The following is an 18540-nucleotide window of genomic DNA, read 5'->3' as shown; positions in this document are numbered from 1 at the left end:
CCAGCAAGCCCACGAGGGGCTTTATTCGTGCACAGCAACGTGGGCCGCGGGCCGCGAGCTGCTGCTTGCTTTGTGCCTTGTCCGCGCGCGCCACCCAGCAGCGAGGCTTATGGGCCAGCGCTGCATTGCCATGCACGCTGTGCCCATGGGCCTTGCGCTTGTGCGCTTCGGCGCGTGGGTTACTTTTGTATTACGATTAAATTATCTTTCGACAATTTCTTTATCGTTTCGTACTTGACGATCCAATATCGTACGATACGATTACTCGTCTCGCCTAGCTTACGAATATACGCAATACGATATACGATTTCACGATCCAATGTTTAATCATATAATAATGTTTTTCCGAACTAATTTCCTGAAAAGCTATTAAATGAATTTCCGATTCATTTAATCCGGTGATCTGTTACATGCCATTGGTGTGACCAGGTTCAGTCAAGAGTAAGTTGTGAGCCTAATATAGATTAGAACTCACTGATCGGAGCATTGCTCCAGCTAGCTGTTCCGATCACTTGATCTTACTAAATTAATTGTTCGTAAATAATCTGAACTTTGGTATTAGACTAATGCACCTTGGGTGAAGGACATATTTCCTTTAACGTGACCCTTAAAATTGATTTTTTTTAATTTTATTTTCAATTTTCCCTCCAATTTCCCCCTGAAGACCTAAGAACAAAATCTCAGGTAATTTTTTATTGCTTAATCCATTTTACAAGATGAACCCTAACTTCGACAATTATGAAACTCCTTTGAAGTCAGTAAATAATTCAATGGAACATCTACAATTTGAAAAGGAATACTCTCCGATCCACTATTGGCCTCCCCCGGCACATCTTGCAAGAGAAAATCCCGAGCACTTGACATCGGAAAATCACCCAAGCATTTGAGATCCAGGTCTGTATTTCACAATTTGTCCCTCCACAAATGTCCATAATTACTACAGCTGGTGCACCAAAGGATAAAGAGGCTTTGGGAAAGAAACATCCTTCCATCTGCGGAAATTATAGATAAATATGCAGCTTCTCTTGCTAGATCAAATTGAGACATCATAAACACTGCAAATTGTTGCAACTTCAACGTTGGTATCAAGTTTGAAATTTTAGCAAGGACATTTATTATCATGACGTCTCTATGAATTGCCTTTCTAGCACCAGGATGCTTAACCTTCACAACAACTAATATAGGCTTCATCGAGTCACAAGGATGATGGAATTTGGCAGCCCATTGTCCCTACAGTTCAACAACCTCTTGCAAGGACGCTTTTCCTTATGAACCCTAACTTCAACAATTATGAAATTGGAGGAATTGAACCAAACAAAATTAGGGCTTTTACTCTTACCTGGTATGAATTGCAACGAAAATCAAGGGGAAAGCATCAATTTTTTTTTTCCAAGAGCAATATGCCGCGAATTGATGAAGAAGATGAAGAACCTTCGAACAGATAATTAGCGGAACAGAGGAACGATGAGAGGGAAAATTGATTTTTTTAGGTCTTTCAGTAGTTAGAGAAGGGGGGAAATTGGAGGGAAGACTGAAAAAAACAAAAAAATATCATTTTAAGGGTCACGTGCCACGCACGCGTTGGTCATCGCCGGAGAAACTGGTTTGACCACCGCGAAATGAGTGTTGGTCCCAATCACAACAAAAATTCTAATTTAGGTCCTATTTCACAACTTTTTTTAAAAGGTCCTTTGTCACAATTTTTTGCTTATAAAAGGTCATTTCTGACAAAAACTCCAAAAACATATGCAAGAGTGAGGTAGTCGTTTTAACTTGTAACCTTTCTCAATGCAAGGGCTAAAGAAGATAGGGTTGCGAACGAGCCAAACCGATTCGAATTTTACCTTGTTCGAGCTAAGCTTAATAAGAAATTTCACTGTTCGAGCTTGTCTCGAGCTTAACCGAGCTTTGCAAATTGTTGTTCGAGCTTTGTTCGCTAACCATTAGGATATCTCGAGCTCGCTCGTTTAGCTCGAGCTTGAACCCGGGTTCGAGTCGAGCTAAACGAGTTTTATTAGAGCTTAATAATCGAGTTTTGAGAAATCGTCAAATTGATTTAAATCATATAATCAAGGAGAAAGATCACAAAATACATGTATGACTGGAATATTCTATGGGATATTATACTACATAATATATTCCCTTCCATTATATAGATTTCTTGACATTTAAAAATCATAATTTTTTTAAAAACTTATATTTTTATTCCATTTAAATTACTTTTTCGAGTTCGAGCGAGTTATAAATTAAACATGCTTATAAACGAGCTTATGAACGAGTAATTAATGAGATATAAACAAGTGCTCATGAACGTACATTAACGAGCAGAACATGATGTTGTTCGAGCTTGGCTCGTTTACTTATCGAGCCTAGAATTTTTGTTCAAACTCGTTCATTAATAATTAAACGAGCTTTGAGTGAGCATGTTCGCGAGTTGTTAGCGAACATATCGGCTAATTTGCAGCCCTAGGAAAGATAAAAGGATCTCCACTACCAACATCCTCATGACTCATGTGGTAGATTTAACTATTTGAGTAGGAGTTAATTAAGATAAGAATTTTACCAAGTGAGTCAAATGTTACTTGGTAATTGTGGATTCAAAGATGGCGTGATTAGTTTCCTTATTTGTGGACAAAGTAGCGAGGCAACCCAAAATAAAGGAAAGAAGAGTCCTGGAGTTCCATTGGGTTGGTTCAAATGGAATGTATACGTAAATTGTAGATGTTCAGTGATTTTAGAAGGATAGGCCAGACAACACAAAGTTTATAAAATTAAGCACTTGAAAAATGCATCAAGTTTACAATAATGTTGCAAAGAAGAAAATGATATGATAATTCCGGTTAAGAAATAAGAATGCATGCGTATGATTACGATGAAAGAAAATAGAAGATTAGCATGACAAATGGGTTTTCAACAGCAAGGGTTGTTTTAGAAAGCATATTCATTATACATGCCATATTCTGTCCTTTGATTTAAGTAGGATTTCCAATTTTAGAGAGAGTATTTTAGCACAACATGCCATAACTATTACTACGCGAGTACTATTATTCAAGGAAAAATCCAAAAGCAACTTGAAAGTTGATACAGGGGAGATAAAATAGCAATCACACGAAGCAGGAACAAATATTGCAACGGATTAAGCTGCCACGAAAAAGGCCAAAGGGTAACAGGACGATGAGTCCAAATCTATCTTATACTCTTTCCGTATTTTATTAAAGAATATACTTTTTATAAATGGTCGTATTTTATTACATAATACACTTTTCTTTTTTGACATGTCATTTCTCACTTTCAATTATATTAATACTAGGTTAGGTACCGTGCAACGCACGGATGTGACAAAATATATTTTTTCTCTGTTCTGAATTATTTATTTAAACGAAGTTTTTAATAAAATAAAATCATTTTTTTATCAACGGCGGTTGGAAAAATCATAGAAAATTATTATTTATTTGGATTGTAAAACGATTAGTGCAATTTTAGGAGTTTAGCGTTTCACCAGAAATAATTAAGTTGGGAAAATATAAGAAAAAAACTTACCAGACAATTATTAGATATCATTTTTCTTGGAATGAATAATATCCGTAACCGTAACCATACCCGTACCCTCGATCTATCTAAACTTTTGGATATGGTATTGATTTGATAACCATATAAGTTATAATACCCTATTTTCTAGATTGGGTATATAACAGGCTTTCGGGTTTATAAGTAATTTTGTTGGACCCACTTTTTAACACTTGTTTTACATAAAATAAAAAAATAAAAAAATTATTTTTTGTTCGGGTATGGTCGTATAATAACACATTTCAGTGTAATTTGTTTATTTATTTATTAACTATTATAGGTTAAGAGTATAATGCATTTTTTTGAAAATTTTATATGAAAATCAAAAAAATATTTTTCTATTTTGCTTTTACTGAGTTTTCGTAATAGCTTACTATGTATATTCTAGAAACAATAATATCAAAAAAGCTGTGATTTTTTTCCATTTCTAACCTATATGTTCTTCAAATGAGTAATAATTTTTTTTATTATCTTTGTCGTAATACATGAAATCATAATTTTTTTTTTCATATATATACTTCTATTGTAAGGAGTAATAGAAGGAAAGAATAAGAAGAAAAAAAATTAGGAAATCAGATATTTAAATGATACTTAAATTAATTTATTTATCTTTTAAAGAAAAAAGTACTAAAGACTCACCAGAACATGACACATGTCATTCCTGGTGTCTTTCAGTATATAGTAATAGATTTCTCTCTTTCTTATGATACTCCAACTTATCCACGGCTTATTTTATTATAAATAAGTAATTCACCGCTATCTCACTTCTTTTTTTTTAATAAATTCAACTTTACTTGGAATAAGATGTACAATCCTAATCCTAACACTTTAAAACATGCAAAGTTCAAGTTACTATTGCAACTTATGATACTCCAACTTATCCACGGCATATTTTATTATAAATAAGTAATTCACCGCTATCTCACTTCTTTTTTTTTAATAAATTCAACTTTACTTGGAATAAGATGTACAATCCTAATCCTAACACTTTAAAACATGCAAAGTTCAAGTTACTATTGCAGCAATAGTGCTTTGACCATTTTGCCCCCACCTCTAACCCTTTACTACTAATCTACCCTTCTTCTCGGATCTTGCCACGTTGCTCTCATCACCGCGCTCCTTTCTCTGATCTCCTCCTTCATGCTTCCCTTCTCCCTCTTCACTGATTCTTCTCCCTTTCTCTGGTTTCTTCAGCTCTCTCTCTCTTATTTTCTCTAATGGCAGTAACTACATCTTCCATGGCCACCTTTCACTTCTTCGATCTTTTATCACCGTTGTTCTTAGCAAGGTATTCCCCGTTCTGAAACCTAGGTCTGCAATTTAGTGTGAAAAATATGTCGAAGTTATTCTCTTGGTCTTTTAGTGTTCCAGCTTTTCTTTTTTTCTTCCATTAGATCTGGATGTCGTTTTTGTTTTTGATATGAATTCGATTTTAGATTTGATCTTGGTTGGGTTTGAATTTTTGGGTTTTGGTGTTCTTAGTTCAACTGATTTATTCAAATTTCCGATTTTGTTTGTTCTTGGTTCAAATGTCCCCGAATTATTGTTTTTTTTTTGGGGTTTTAAAATTAATTACTAATCTTCAATGCAAATTAATGTTTATGAATTTTCGGGATTTTTTGGTTCTTGGTTCAAATGTCCCTGGATGATTGTCTTTTAAATATATTGAGGTTCAAGAATCATATTATTTCGTTTTTATCTTTGATTTAGTAGTTAATTGGGATTTTAATTTTCAATATTTTAGGGTTTACGATTCTTTTTTATTTTGATTCTCGATCAATTGGTTGATTTAGAGATTATTTGATTGAGCATTTGTTAATTGTTCTTCTTCCTCGTGAGTAATGAAGCTAACATAACTGAGGACAATTCATGGGTAATAACCGATGTTGTTGTTAGCTGGGGTAGCTTGCTGTAGAAAGATGGATCAGTTTTTCAAATTGGACTGGTATCTATCTCTATCATCTGCGATTTTTTTTTCTTTTCTGGGTTTTTGTATTGAATTTCATGGAGATATTAGTTTGGTAAAACCTGTTTGCTAATGTTTCGAATTTAAGTGTTGTATATTGTAATTAGCTGCATTTTGCAAGTTTAATTTTATTGGTCGTTTTGTTGAATTTGAGTGGTTAGGGTTTCTGGTGGTATCTGAAGTTTAATGGTAGATTCTAGGTGATGATTTCCGATAGATTCTCGATTGGTTTCTGTATTCCTTTCAATAATTTGCTCTATTTTTTTCTTTGTAAACAAGCAGAGAGACCATTAATAAGTAGTAGACACTTTTAATTTTCCTGAATTTTACTAAATAATGAAACTTGCAAGGAACTCAAAGGAGGTCCATTAGAAGCATAACCTTGTTAGTCGTGACTCTCATTTTCGGGCTTAGGTTGCAATTTCTTGTCCTCATGTATTGCTTGCTAATGGTGGCAAACTGTAACAAACATGTTCTAAGTTTTTTTTTTTATTATTGTTTTATGAGAGGCATGGCTTTTATGTTCAAGATAGATGCTTTAATGTTTATGGCCAATTCAAGCATTATATTATAGATTTTTAGGATTTTGGTATTTCAAATTCTTATTTCTGAAAATTCTAGGTCTAGGTATTCGAATTTTGATTTTTAGGGATTTTTTTGGGTGTTTCTGATTCTAAATTAAAGGGCCAAAATTCCAATTTTTTAGGGGCTTTTGGTGTTTTCAAATTCTTATCTTCTCCCAAAATCTGAATTTTCTAGGTCTAGGTATTTATTTAAATTTAGATTTTTGGGATTTTGGTATTTCAGATTCTTATTAATGAAACTTCTATGTCTAGGATTTAAATTTTGATTTTTAGGTTTTTTTTGGGTGTTCTGATTCTAAATTAAAACCAAATTTTGGAAGTGATTTCGGGCGGTACTTTTGACGATCAAAATTACAGTTATTCTTCTTGTTAACATTAGCAACGACGTATTTCCTGGAATTGAAATGAACTTATAAGCTTGCTTTGAAGATTCAACGTCGTCTCATTCCTGCTAAACACCACAGAATTCGCCAATTTGTTCAAAGGTTTGTTTCCTTCTTTTCAATTTATTTATTCCATTGTTCTAGATTATTCTTACTGATATTGTTTATTATTGACCAAATATGATCATGATTAACGGGTTATTTTTTCCCACTTTGTAGTAGTAATTACCTTGCTTGTAAAATTGGTGATATTCTTCTATGTATTATTGAGATGTTTGATTAATTATCTGTTATTTATTGAAAATGGGTGTTAAACCGTTAATGATCTTGGATTAGCTGAAGTTTTAGGGTTTAACATCTTAGGAAGGTTATATTGGAGATTTGGTGGTTTTCTTGGCGGTAGTTGTGGGACCCATGTTTGAATTTCTCTGTCAGGTGTTTAGAGGATCTTCGGTGCAAGGTAAATAAGTAGGGAGTATGATGCTAAAGGCTAAATGGATCGAAACTACTAATATGATAATACAAGGATTTATACCAGTTGCAGTAGTCTGATTTCAAAACACCTTGGTTCTTATATGTGGACTCGCATGATCAGGTTCCCTTTTTCGGAATCAATTCAATCATAAGATGGAGAAGTATACTATTTCAAAAAAAGATTAACTCTTTTGCAGCCTTTGGGGAAAATCTGGTGTTTTGAAAAGATTAAGATGTAGGGTCTTGCTTGATAAATTTATTGTCTTGTCTCTTTGTTACTTCGTAGTAGTTTAAGGTATTTCTGGAAGTATAAGTATAAGGTATTTCTGCGTGTGCATAATGAACCGCCGCACGTCATCACAGCTGCAAGGAAGTGGAATCCACATTCCACAGCTTCTGAGTTCTGGCCCACGTAGATAAGATTAGGATCCCTGATGCGATTAACGGACACGATTTGATTGTAATCCAGTAGACCCATCATCTTGTACTACAGTGTAGTGAGGTACACGGTTAGACATTCCTGTACCGTTGTTGCACCGGCAAGGGAAAGGTTGAATTAGCTCTAACTGTGTAGCTTGATGGCGTGTTGAGACTTGAGACTTGAGACTTGAGACTTGAGACTGAGGGAGGTTGTTGACTCCTAGGATAGAACGGATCAGAGACTTTTGACTTCAAAGAGGGATTGGATGTGGCCGAGTGTAGTGCCCTACATGTGGACCTGGTGGTGCACCAGAACACGGGTGGTGTTTGTGCGGTGGCGAAAAGTATGCTATGGCACGAAAATGGCTGGTTGGATGGATGGTATTTACTGTATCATTCAACTGGTCCCATTCCATTGTCAAAACTTGTAACATTGAAATTCTAAATAATATTAATAATTCTAATGCCAGTCAACATGGACAAAAGCATAATCTGATGCTAGGTAGATCAAAAGAATAATTTTAGGACAAAAGCAAAAGTAGAAACCAGGGCAAAAATACAACTACGGTATCAAAATAAACAAGAAATAAACTGCACAAGCATCTAATTTGGTTTTCATTTCTTCCTAGTGCTGTAAACAAGGCTCATATTAACAATTCAAAGTTTACAAGTTAATGATGATCCAAGAATTTCTAATCAAACATGTCTCCCAAATCAAAAACTTCCTATGGAACAGGCAGCTACATGCAAAATCACATGTAACAAAAAACTTTATGTTCTATTTATGGATCAAGAGCAGCAAGTAAGCAGCTGATTGCTAAATACAGTAACAAGTTGTCGAAAGGAGCTCACCGAAACATGGATAAGAACTTCACTTTTCTTGAAAACGTCGTAATATTGATTCAGCAAAGCTTTGTTGCCTGCTCAAACAAAAGTACAAAACATTGAAAATCAAGCTTTTCCCCTGAGGATTTAGAGATCGATCCATTGACACAGGCCAATATTATATTTAAAGCATAGGGGAATTTCAAGCCCTCAATGACATACATTTCATGCTTAACAAACAGCTACCCCACCACCCAAACACAAGAGAAACTTGAAATGGAACCATTCTTATCGCGGGGAAAAGCTGGATCAGGGGCAATGCATCAAGGATATAAAATGAAGACAAAATAAGAGAACGGAAATGAGTTTTGGTCATGGTGGAAAGGATGCAAGGAGGGAGGACTTATTACCTTCATTTTGGGGGAATACTGAGTAATTATTACTCTCAAAATGAGTGTAAGAATTCTCCAATTCCCCCCAACACAACAACTACCTCATCTAATCTACCAGACTACCACCACCTCCATCCACCTTCATTCTCTTTATTTTTTCTTTTACTACCCCCTTGATACATTATTACCCCTAAACGCCCAATCCAAGCATTCCCTAAAAATGAGAACACAGGAAACATAAGTGGGAGGGGGGGGGGGGGGCAAAGAGGAAGCAATGTTACAGTAGTTAGATTACTTATAGGCCTTCTGACGAGGACAAGATGGATAGAACTCATAGAAGTACACTCAAGTAAACGATTAGGCAAATTAAGTCCAATGACGCCGTAGATATAATTGGGGGGGGGGGGGGGGGGGGACTTACTTGCTCTCTGTGAACCTAGGGCTAGGGCGTAAGTACTTCAGGTAGCCATCCCAAGGAACCTTTTTCAGGCCTGCTCTATGAGAGATCATGTCTCTGACCCTGCAAAAAGAGATAGATACAATAGGCAACAAATTGATCCGGTATCCAACATAACATGTCTATAAAAATGTACCAGAGAGAGAAATATTCATTCACCTCTCGGCAAATTCAATGGGAGTCTCTCCAGGTTTTATTGTTTGGGGCTCTAGATACCAAACATCACAAACAACGGCCCAAGACGTCATTAGCTGAAGCAGGTGTGTAGTAAATGACTGCCTGCATATACATAGTTCAGAATTTCCCCAAGATAACCAGACATTCAAAGAGCATAGCTGGATAAGTACTGGCACACAGAAATCTAGAATATTTTTAGTTAAATTGTTTTTTTCTTGCAGCTCATGGAACAGACATAATGCACATTTAGGGCTCAGCATAGAGATCAAGTATCTTTTCACTTTATTCTTTTTTTCTTTCCTTTTTCCAGGCCTTTGCTTAAAAAAGGCTATGAGAGTTTGAGAACTTAACTAGAGAATAGAGATTATAAATCCTGGAGTCACAACTTGCAGTCACAGGAAGCACTCACAAAGAAGCAACCAGTCAACCACCTAAAAATATCACATATTGCTGGTTTAAAACAAGAAAAATCCTACTAAAACAAGCTAAATGAAATTGTGAACATTTCCTGAAAATTTAAAGGATGCCTGAAGAAGCTATGAGAACATCAAATTCAAAAAAATTCAACCAAATCAGTATTTCAGCATATCCTTAATTCCTTGTTGACTTGCAGATTCGAGAAAGAAGCTGTTAGCAGCACTTACTTCTTACTGTTCCAGAAGGCATCCACAAAAATCTTGTTGTACTTGATAGCAACGGGACAAACAGGGCAGTCAAGTTCAAATGCACCCTAAACAAAACAATAAACAGAAAAATGACAGTTTTGCATTAAAAACCAAGTTACTGTTCACAAATTTCATTCAAAACTCAAAAGTAAAAAACAGTGGCATTCATTGATTACTTCGTATTAAAATGCTCTTACCTTCTTAAACATGACTGTATACTCATTATTAACACAAGTTCCTTCAGGAAATATCAGAAGAGGGTTATTGTCATACCCATGCACATGGTCCCTCAACCTGCAATATGTAAGCTTAGAGTTTAGAAAGGCCTAGGTAAAATACAAAACTTACACATTTTCAGATACGCACTTTCTTTGTACAACAGCACGATCATTTACTTCTGCGCGGTTGAACCAAATACATCCAAGACTTTCTAAAATAGTACTCTGTAACAATCCTGCACCAAAAGGACAACAGTCACAAACTCACAACATAAAATTACCCTTTGCAAATAGAACAACAACAAAGAAACACTATGTTTGAATAGTTTGATATTAAGACATTTAAATGCATTTATCTCATCCTATTCGATGTCTGAGTGCAACTTTGCGATATTATGATATCAATACGTCCTAAGCTGTAAACATGAAATGCTTCACTTCTGGAACACTCTATTTGCAACCGGAGAAAAATATAATGAAAAAGTTCAACAGCTCAACAAACTTAACAGCTAGCTCAATAACCTGTATCCTTTGAGCATCAAATTTCTAATAAAAATCTATAGAAAGAAAATCCGTAAGTTGCAAAAAGCTTGCGGAAAACATCATCTTCTCAAACGTGGAACATGCAAAGAGTACTGATAGCATATCCATTGCTTTGAAATACTTACCGACCCAACCAGGATGCTTCTGCATGATCACAGCAAATGCAGTCATTTGTTCTAAAACAATGAAATCAATCATGGAGGTGTGGTTGGCCACAAAAATCTGATTAAATAAAAAACAAAAGAGCAATTTTCAGTGTAAATGTTGTATAACATGGGAACGACATTGATGAAAACAAGACAGAAAAAAATTATCACCTGCTTAGATCTCACACTTGGTCGTGGCCCGTGATACTTAATTACCCCAGTCCACGATGCAACAAAGAAACTGCAAATCAGCTCCACGAGAGAACGCTGATAGGAAAACAAATGAAAAATATGTGGTCTCAGGCTCTCAGCAGGCATTTTGAGGACTACCCATGACAACATTAATAGAGAACCTGAGTAACATGTGTAATTTAACTAAATCCACAGACGGCGGAACTTGACAACATATGTATTACTGCTAACTAGTGAAATGCACAATCACCAATCAGAGCTATCCAAATTCAGACAACGTTTAACACAATGGATGGTGTGACCATAACACCATATGATCACAGAACATCTTCATAGGCTATTATTTCAACATTAATCATATAAACCTGCATACTATGCAGCTATTTCAGATTGGCTACTTTTGTACTCCTCTATGTGGAAATGAAAGTAATGCATGCTAAACTCGGATGTCTGAAAAAGTTGTCACCTTTTTTTTAATGGATCAATGATATCGAGGAATCATTTATTAAGATAAAATGACATGGGGGAGTGTGTGATTGGTCCAACTGTTATATCTAACTGCCGGTGAACTTGCACTAACATGACTGATCACTGATGCTGTTGTTTAAAATATGCAGTACAGACAATGCTGCTATTAACAAATGCAGACAATTGTTCTTTTTCTTGGGTAACTTTTCAAAAGTACAAAAAAATGTTCTTCTTACTCCGTTTTTTTGTTGGTTAGTAGATACAAGATTTTAAAAGAGTAGGAAGGGAGAAGAAAGTTAGTGGTGTTTGTGTAAGAAACAATAGGAGAGATAGTGAAACAAGTGGGGTATATGTAATAGACATGTGGGGAAAGAGAGTGTTGCAAGTGGGGTTTGTGTGGGATAGTAAACGTGTAACCAACAAAAAAGTGGATGACAATAAGAAAATGTAACCAACAAAAAAAATAGAGGGAGTACATGTGTTCACAGGATATAGTTACATATTTCCTAGACATGTATTATAGCTTAAACTGGAGGGAAGAAAAAAACAAACAAAAAACATGCAAAGGAACTCAGACAAACTGTACCTCTATCTTCTTCCTCAGCTTATCATGTCCTTTCAATAAGAAATGAACTGGCATGTAGAGAGAAAGGAAAATAATCCATCCAAGCGTCAAAACTAGGACCCTATGGTAATTCAGCAAACAAGTGTCAGCCGGGCAGTAGCACCACTGCAAATGTTTAGCATCGTTACAAGGGTTAGGAGCTCTTTTATACGTAAATAACTCCCACAGACCTATAAGAAAAAGATTGTCCAAACAGCCTTAAAGCATCCACTACAATTTGGATAAAAATGAATTATCTGACTTTCCTTTTTATCCCAAAGAAGTTGAAAAGAGGGGACCGGTACCCCTCTTCTCTTCTTTTGGGTGTATTAAATAAATAAACATCAGCACAACAAAAAGAATGTGGAAAACTCTAAGTGAGTCACCATAGTGTACCAAGAGATACCAATACCAACTTCGCCATGTATCAAATCTGTATGCAGCTCATTCAGTCTGACCGTTAACATATCTGCAGCTCATTTCTAATCAAATCTGTATGCAGCTCATTTCAGTCTGACCATTAACATAAACTGGCGCTCAACGTATTCAACACGTTCGTCTACACAAAACTAAAAAATACAGATTGTTTCACATTCTCGTGACTCGTGAGGGGTAAAAATGACTTTAGTATGAACAAGCAAAACAATTTCCCATCTTTTGTAGAATGAATACTGCCATGTCTTTGTAGACTCCTTTTAAGTGAGGCTCAGATCAAAGATACTAACTCCACTACCCTCTAATCTTATTGTGATGTATTATTAACACAACTTTCAAGAAAAAAGTGGTTCGAATTCATCGGTTTGAAACCTAACCTAACTGGGAAAATAATCAAGTATCTTGCAACAACTCCACCACACCACAGAGGAAATAGATAGATATTCCAGTTCCAGGGCTCTGGAGGATTTGACTTGAAGCAACGCGTAAATGAGTCCTGAGCACAGATAGTGGAAAGAATTCATAACCCAAACATGTGATAATTAAAAACAAGACATTGACAGTCAGGTATTACCTGCAGGTATGATACCCATACACACACACACACACATATATATATATATATATATATATATATATATATATATATATATATATATATATATATATATATACACGCAGGAAAGAACAAATACAAAAACACACATGGCACAAGGCACAAGGCCTTTGCAATTTTCTTATGCATCGCAGAGCATGATGCACATCATGCTCCCAAATCACGGTTTTTTGAACATGTAGGTTTAACTTCTTACTACCATCTACTTAATAAATCTGAGCATGCAGGATAAAATTTTATTAATACACATCAGCAAAATATCGGTCGGTCTTGAACATGCAGCATAAACTTCTGATCACAGAGAAGAAGCATCATTAAAACATCTATAACGGATAAAATTTAAACATACACGTAGAAAGAAATTTTCATATGAACATATCAACATGAACAGATAAGGAACATACAGTTAGTACTTAGTAATAATCTATGTTCAGACATTTTACCTGCATATTTATAAATTAACTATGTTCTATTGACTGCAAACCGTGACCATGATGTGGTCCCAGATGCATAACATAACAATTGAATTGTTAACCAACGGAATTCTACATTCATATCCAATTTGTTAGCGCTTGCTTTACACATTCACTGCAGCCCAAGACAAGGGATATAAGAATCATTTGAAATTATAGCTGAAAGGATCAATGATATAGAAAGGAAACCTTACTGACTGAGAGCGAAGGAATAGGTAAAGTCGTTACAATCATTTACTTTGACCAGGTTAGAGTTCTTTTAATATCTCTTCTATATCACTAAGCCATTTTTATTTCATCAACTCCAATTTGAGAAGACTCAAACTACCATCTGTATGCCTATCCTTACACTACGATCCTTTCCTCTGATCAAGCAATATTTACTTCCTATAGTTCCATCTTTATAAATCGGACACAAGATTCAGATGGTTCGATAATAGCACACTACAATAGGAACTGCTTTAATGGATTATATCCTATAGAAACAATATAGTGAATTAGTGATAGGCTATAACCTATAGCACACAGGCTCATCATCAAGCAACCACCATACGGAAATGTATTTCCCTCATTCAAAGCATAAAGGCCATAAACCATCTTCCCCTCGAGCAGCGAATCTACCATGAGTTGCTATATGCTACTTATACGTAGTCTCCACAAATGTAATATTTATTCAAACTCTATGTCACCTACGGAGTATGCACCTATTTGAACTCAATCTCCCTCCTTCTCTCAACAGATGATACCAGTTCAAATATGCCAAGTTTCTTTCTCCTCCTACCCCTCCCTTTCAGCATCAAGACAGCTGTTTTATTTTTTTTACATTCAAGTAGAATCTATGCTCAATCAACCCTTTTTCTAGAATAATCAGGTGTATATGAAAGAAGCAAATCCATCCCTTTACCGTAGTAATAGTTAACGCTTAAAGCATAAAAACAATAACCAACCTAAACTTAGAATCCCCAATTCTTCTCAAATGCATGTACTGGAATAATCCACTTCAGCACTTGGAAGGGGAAGAGAGCTTAACTTCTTCACCTTTCCTAAACTATTTTCCTTCCTTCATTACGTATAGAAAGGGTTCCCCCATGCAGTTAAGCTAGTTATTACCAACAAAACTTTCTTGGACAAAATTCTCAGCCTATGTAAGATCAAAATTTGGAAGGATGTTAACGAAGCTGATCTACAACATTGTTCTAAACTAACCCCAGTAGAGTAATTACACTACAAAATATGGCTTGGAAATACATTACAAATTTACCTTTCTGGCTTTCTTACCAAAAAAAAAAATAACACAACCAACCAATCTAACAATTGTGTAATGTGCTTTCAATAACGGTATTATAGAAAAATCTTCCAGCAACAAACAAGATTTACCCAACCACAGCAAAACATAAATAGTTTTGCTATAAAGAAAATCACAAGCAAACAACATTCACAAACTAATCAACATCTAAAGAAACAAAGTAAGCAACAAATCAACAAGATGAAGGCACAAAAAATCTAATTCTTTTTGTTCGAGTTGTCTTTTCAATAAAAAAAAAAAAAGTTAAAGCACTCACATCAACAATGGCACCAGCAGCCTCAGTAAGAACAGGAGAAAGATCAATCAAGTCCCTCCTGAAATTGAGTCAATTCAATCCACAATTACAATATTTTCATTAAAAATCTAAAAGAACAATAGTAAAGCGATCAAACAGTAGGAAGAAAAAAGAAAGGGGGAGGAGAGAGAAAGAGGAGTACAAACGAAGCTTGCCATGGGGCTCAGGGAGGGATTCAGAGAGATAATCTTCAATGTTGGGTCGATCCGAATCTACTTCAGTGTTGCTTACTGATGTATATAACTTCCCCTCTTCACTCTTTCTCTCACTCATTTCTTTCTTCACTTTTGCTCTACGAAGCACGGAAACGCCAAAAAATCACGACGTACCGTTTCCAAAACGTCCTGAAACCGGGAAACGCGATTCGGAACGCGCCGAAACCGTTTCAGAAAAATAGAGACGTGTTTGAAACTGAATTTATCCCGGAAACGAGATTTCAATCTAATATTCACGTTTCCCAAGCAAACTTGCTGATTGTATGAAAGTTTTTCCGCCAGAAAACTGAAATTAGGTTGAAGAAGATAGGTTGAAGAAGATATCAATTACTCTGTATTTCACACTTGCATCAAAAGGTCTTGGATGCACTAGGTGTACAATAAATTTATTGTACACCAACATAACTTTTGCCCACTTTTCTCTAACTTTTACCTAATTTTCTTCGACTTTTATATTATTAAAAAAATATTGATAAATGAACATTTTAAAGGGCTAAATGATAAATTATATCCATTATTATTGATTTTGAAGAAATATTTTTTATTAAAATGAAAAATTTTATCACTAAAAAATAGATAACTTTTACGTATATAAAGGTAACTTTTAAGCATTTTTCGTTAACTTTAACTTTGGTGTACAATATTTATCGTACACCCCATGTAAATAAGAATTTGTGCACTTGCATAGCCTATATTCGCAAATTATTAGGTGCACCGGTTGCGTGTAGCTCTACACGCAACCGGGTTAAAACTACGTCGTTTTGAATTTTTTGCCAAAACAAAATAAAAAAATATAAAATCACATAACTAACTTCCCCCAAAACCACGCATATATCATGGTTACTTTACAAAAACAATCAGTTATTTTTATTGATTAAAAAAGTCAAAGATTCTATTAATATTTTAACAAATCTTTACAAAAACAATCAGTTACTTTTATTTGCATTTAAATCTTTAACAATTTATATTGTTTTAATTGCGGTTTTTTCATACTCCATATTTCTCGTATTATGTATTAAATTAATATGGAGTAGAAATACAATACTCCCTCCGTATTTTTTTTAAGAGATACACTTGGTCGGGCACGGGTATTAAAAAGAATAATTGAATGAAATAAAATAATAAAGCAAGTGGGGTTGGATAGATATTTTAATAATTAAATATGTGGGGACCATGTCATTTTGGTGGGTGGAGGGTGGGGTGGGTTTATGAAAATATTTGTTTAATAGGATGGTGGGTGATAGGGTATATTAGACTAGTCTTATATGCACGCGATGCGTGCGAAATTATAATAAAACTTAAGATTATGTTGTTACAACTAATATATCATAAAACGAAAAATCAAAATTTCATTATTGAGAATAAAGGATTGGCAGGTGCAAACATAATTCCATAACCCAGTAGAAAAATTTAAAAAGTTATTTTACTGAATTTCAGTCGAAGACAGACAAATGAGAAAATTAAAAGTTGAATACAAAGAGCAGAATCAGGACCGATTGGCGATTGGGACACCATTTTTACCGACGGCAGTAATCAAAAACCAAAAACCAAAAACCAACAGAGAAAACAGTTAATAAAGAAAGAAAATATGAAAAAGAACAGACATATATCTCTATTGATAATAGAATCCTTCATAGCATAAGGATCAATCTCCTGGTTGAGGGAGTTCTTTTGACAGCAGAAAAGGCAACTCAGTACTCTCTTCTTACTTCGACGCAAAGCTGCAACGAAACCACAACCTCTACTAATCAACTAAAATGATCCACATTTCTTTAAAGAAGAAAGCTCAAATGTAAAACTGACAGTAAATGAAAACTCACCAGCAAGACGACCTTTTATGTCCTGATGTAGAAGTTGCAGCCATTGGGAAGCTACTGTAGCAGCTGAAGACCGACAAAAAGAAAGAAAAAAAGTGTTAATGGTCAATCATAGCAAGTAGCAATCTAGAATCAAAAGAAATTAAAGCAGGAAAAAGACACATAGTCTAGATAAGTGCTCCATCTTAACTGCAACTTTATAAAGATCTTCAACAATCACCAGTTCACCACAACATTGAGCACTTCAATTATAAATCAAAGGGAATATTTACAATTAAGGAAATTAATTGAAGGCCCTATAAGAAGCAACCATAAGGAAATTAATTAAAGAGTGAAGGAATAGGATTATAGGGTGTATGTGGATAAGATCTGAAAACAAATTATAAATCAAAGGGAATATTTACAATTAAGGAAATTAATTGAAGGCCCTATAAGAAGCTAGCAACCATAAGGAAATTAATTAAAGAGTGAAGGAATAGGATTATAGGGTGTATGTGGATAAGATCTGAAAATAAATTGAAGTGATGGCTAAAAATTACTGCATTTAAGTGGGGATTGGGACGATGTGGCTATTGATACTGGTCGGGGGAGTATGTTTGGTGTAATTTTTGCTTTTCTGCATGATGTAGAAATTTAGTTCCTGTGATGTTCATTCTGTAGGCTGCCTTGAAGAAGAGTGTTCTTGAGTTTCTAACAAAGAAAGGAAGTAATACAAAACTTCAGCTGGGATTTAGGTCTGCTCAATCCGTAAAACTTACCTATTTTTCCCATAGTTAGCTAAAACTGTACAGCTGGGTCTGAGTTCAAATCAACATACAGTAGGTTGTTACCTTGTTTTCTTGTAGGAAGCCTGCTGTAATCATGATAGTTGGTAATGGAGGTGGAAAAACAACTTCTCTTGGTAAGTTAGATAACATAACACTTCAAAATAATATTATTTTAGAAATTGTGATTATTTATTCTTGTGCAGCCTACTTCGTATTTACTTTGGTATCTGGTGATGGTGAAATAATAAGATTCATATGGGTTTTCCCATAGTACCTTATATCCTATCTTTCTTTGCAGGCAAGTTGGGTCATAGATTGAAGACAAAAGGAGCTAAGGTTAGGTTTCCCCAAGCTTTTCCCTAGGTGCTTAGATGTGATCTATTTCGTGTTAATTTTTTGTGTCAATTACCTGTTTTATTATGAAAGTTACTAAGTAGTGAGATATACTCATATATACCTTAGCAAAGACCTATACATTTAAAATGGACCCGGATAGTGCAAATCATGATGTATAAACCTATAGAGCAGAAAATCA

The 18540-nt window shown here is 34.9% G+C and overlaps 1 protein-coding gene across 2 annotated transcripts; it reads right to left on the bottom strand.

Moving 5' to 3' along the window:
• Positions 1-7986: 7986 nt before the first annotated feature.
• Positions 7987-15768, bottom strand: LOC110788238 (glycerol-3-phosphate acyltransferase 9). Of its 2 annotated transcripts, none has more exons than XM_021992872.2 (12): positions 15349-15768; positions 15168-15225; positions 12894-13012; positions 12064-12163; positions 10989-11084; positions 10797-10893; positions 10277-10364; positions 10108-10204; positions 9890-9975; positions 9228-9347; positions 9033-9131; positions 7987-8314 (listed from the first exon to the last, which is right to left on the bottom strand). In XM_021992872.2, exons 1-12 carry the CDS (start codon positions 15477-15479, stop codon positions 8266-8268), a joined length of 1140 nt encoding a protein of 379 aa, XP_021848564.1. In that variant the 5' UTR covers positions 15480-15768; the 3' UTR covers positions 7987-8265. The 2 variants fall into 2 exon arrangements, 1 of the variants encoding a protein (XP_021848564.1); XR_008932853.1 differs by lacking the exon at positions 7987-8314 and adding an exon at positions 9597-9676 and having other exon boundaries at positions 9048-9131; positions 15349-15762.
• Positions 15769-18540: the final 2772 nt, after the last annotated feature.

The sequence above is a fragment of the Spinacia oleracea genome, chromosome 4, assembly GCF_020520425.1.
Source record: "Spinacia oleracea cultivar Varoflay chromosome 4, BTI_SOV_V1, whole genome shotgun sequence".
NCBI lineage: Eukaryota > Viridiplantae > Streptophyta > Magnoliopsida > Caryophyllales > Amaranthaceae > Spinacia > Spinacia oleracea.
The sequence above is the reverse complement of the archived record's forward strand: the minus strand, read 5'-3'. Positions and strand labels throughout refer to the sequence as shown.

Excerpts from the sequence above, each read along its gene's own strand:
- LOC110788238 (XM_021992872.2), bottom strand. The coding sequence starts at position 15,479 with ATGAGTGAGAGAAAGAGTGAAGAGGGGAAGTTATATACATCAGTAAGC. Across the intron at positions 10,205-10,276 it reads CGTGCTGTTGTACAAAGAAA|GTTGAGGGACCATGTGCATG; the intron begins GTGCGTATCTGA and ends TACATATTGCAG. Across the intron at positions 9,132-9,227 it reads CCCATTGAATTTGCCGAGAG|GGTCAGAGACATGATCTCTC; the intron begins GTGAATGAATAT and ends CTCTTTTTGCAG.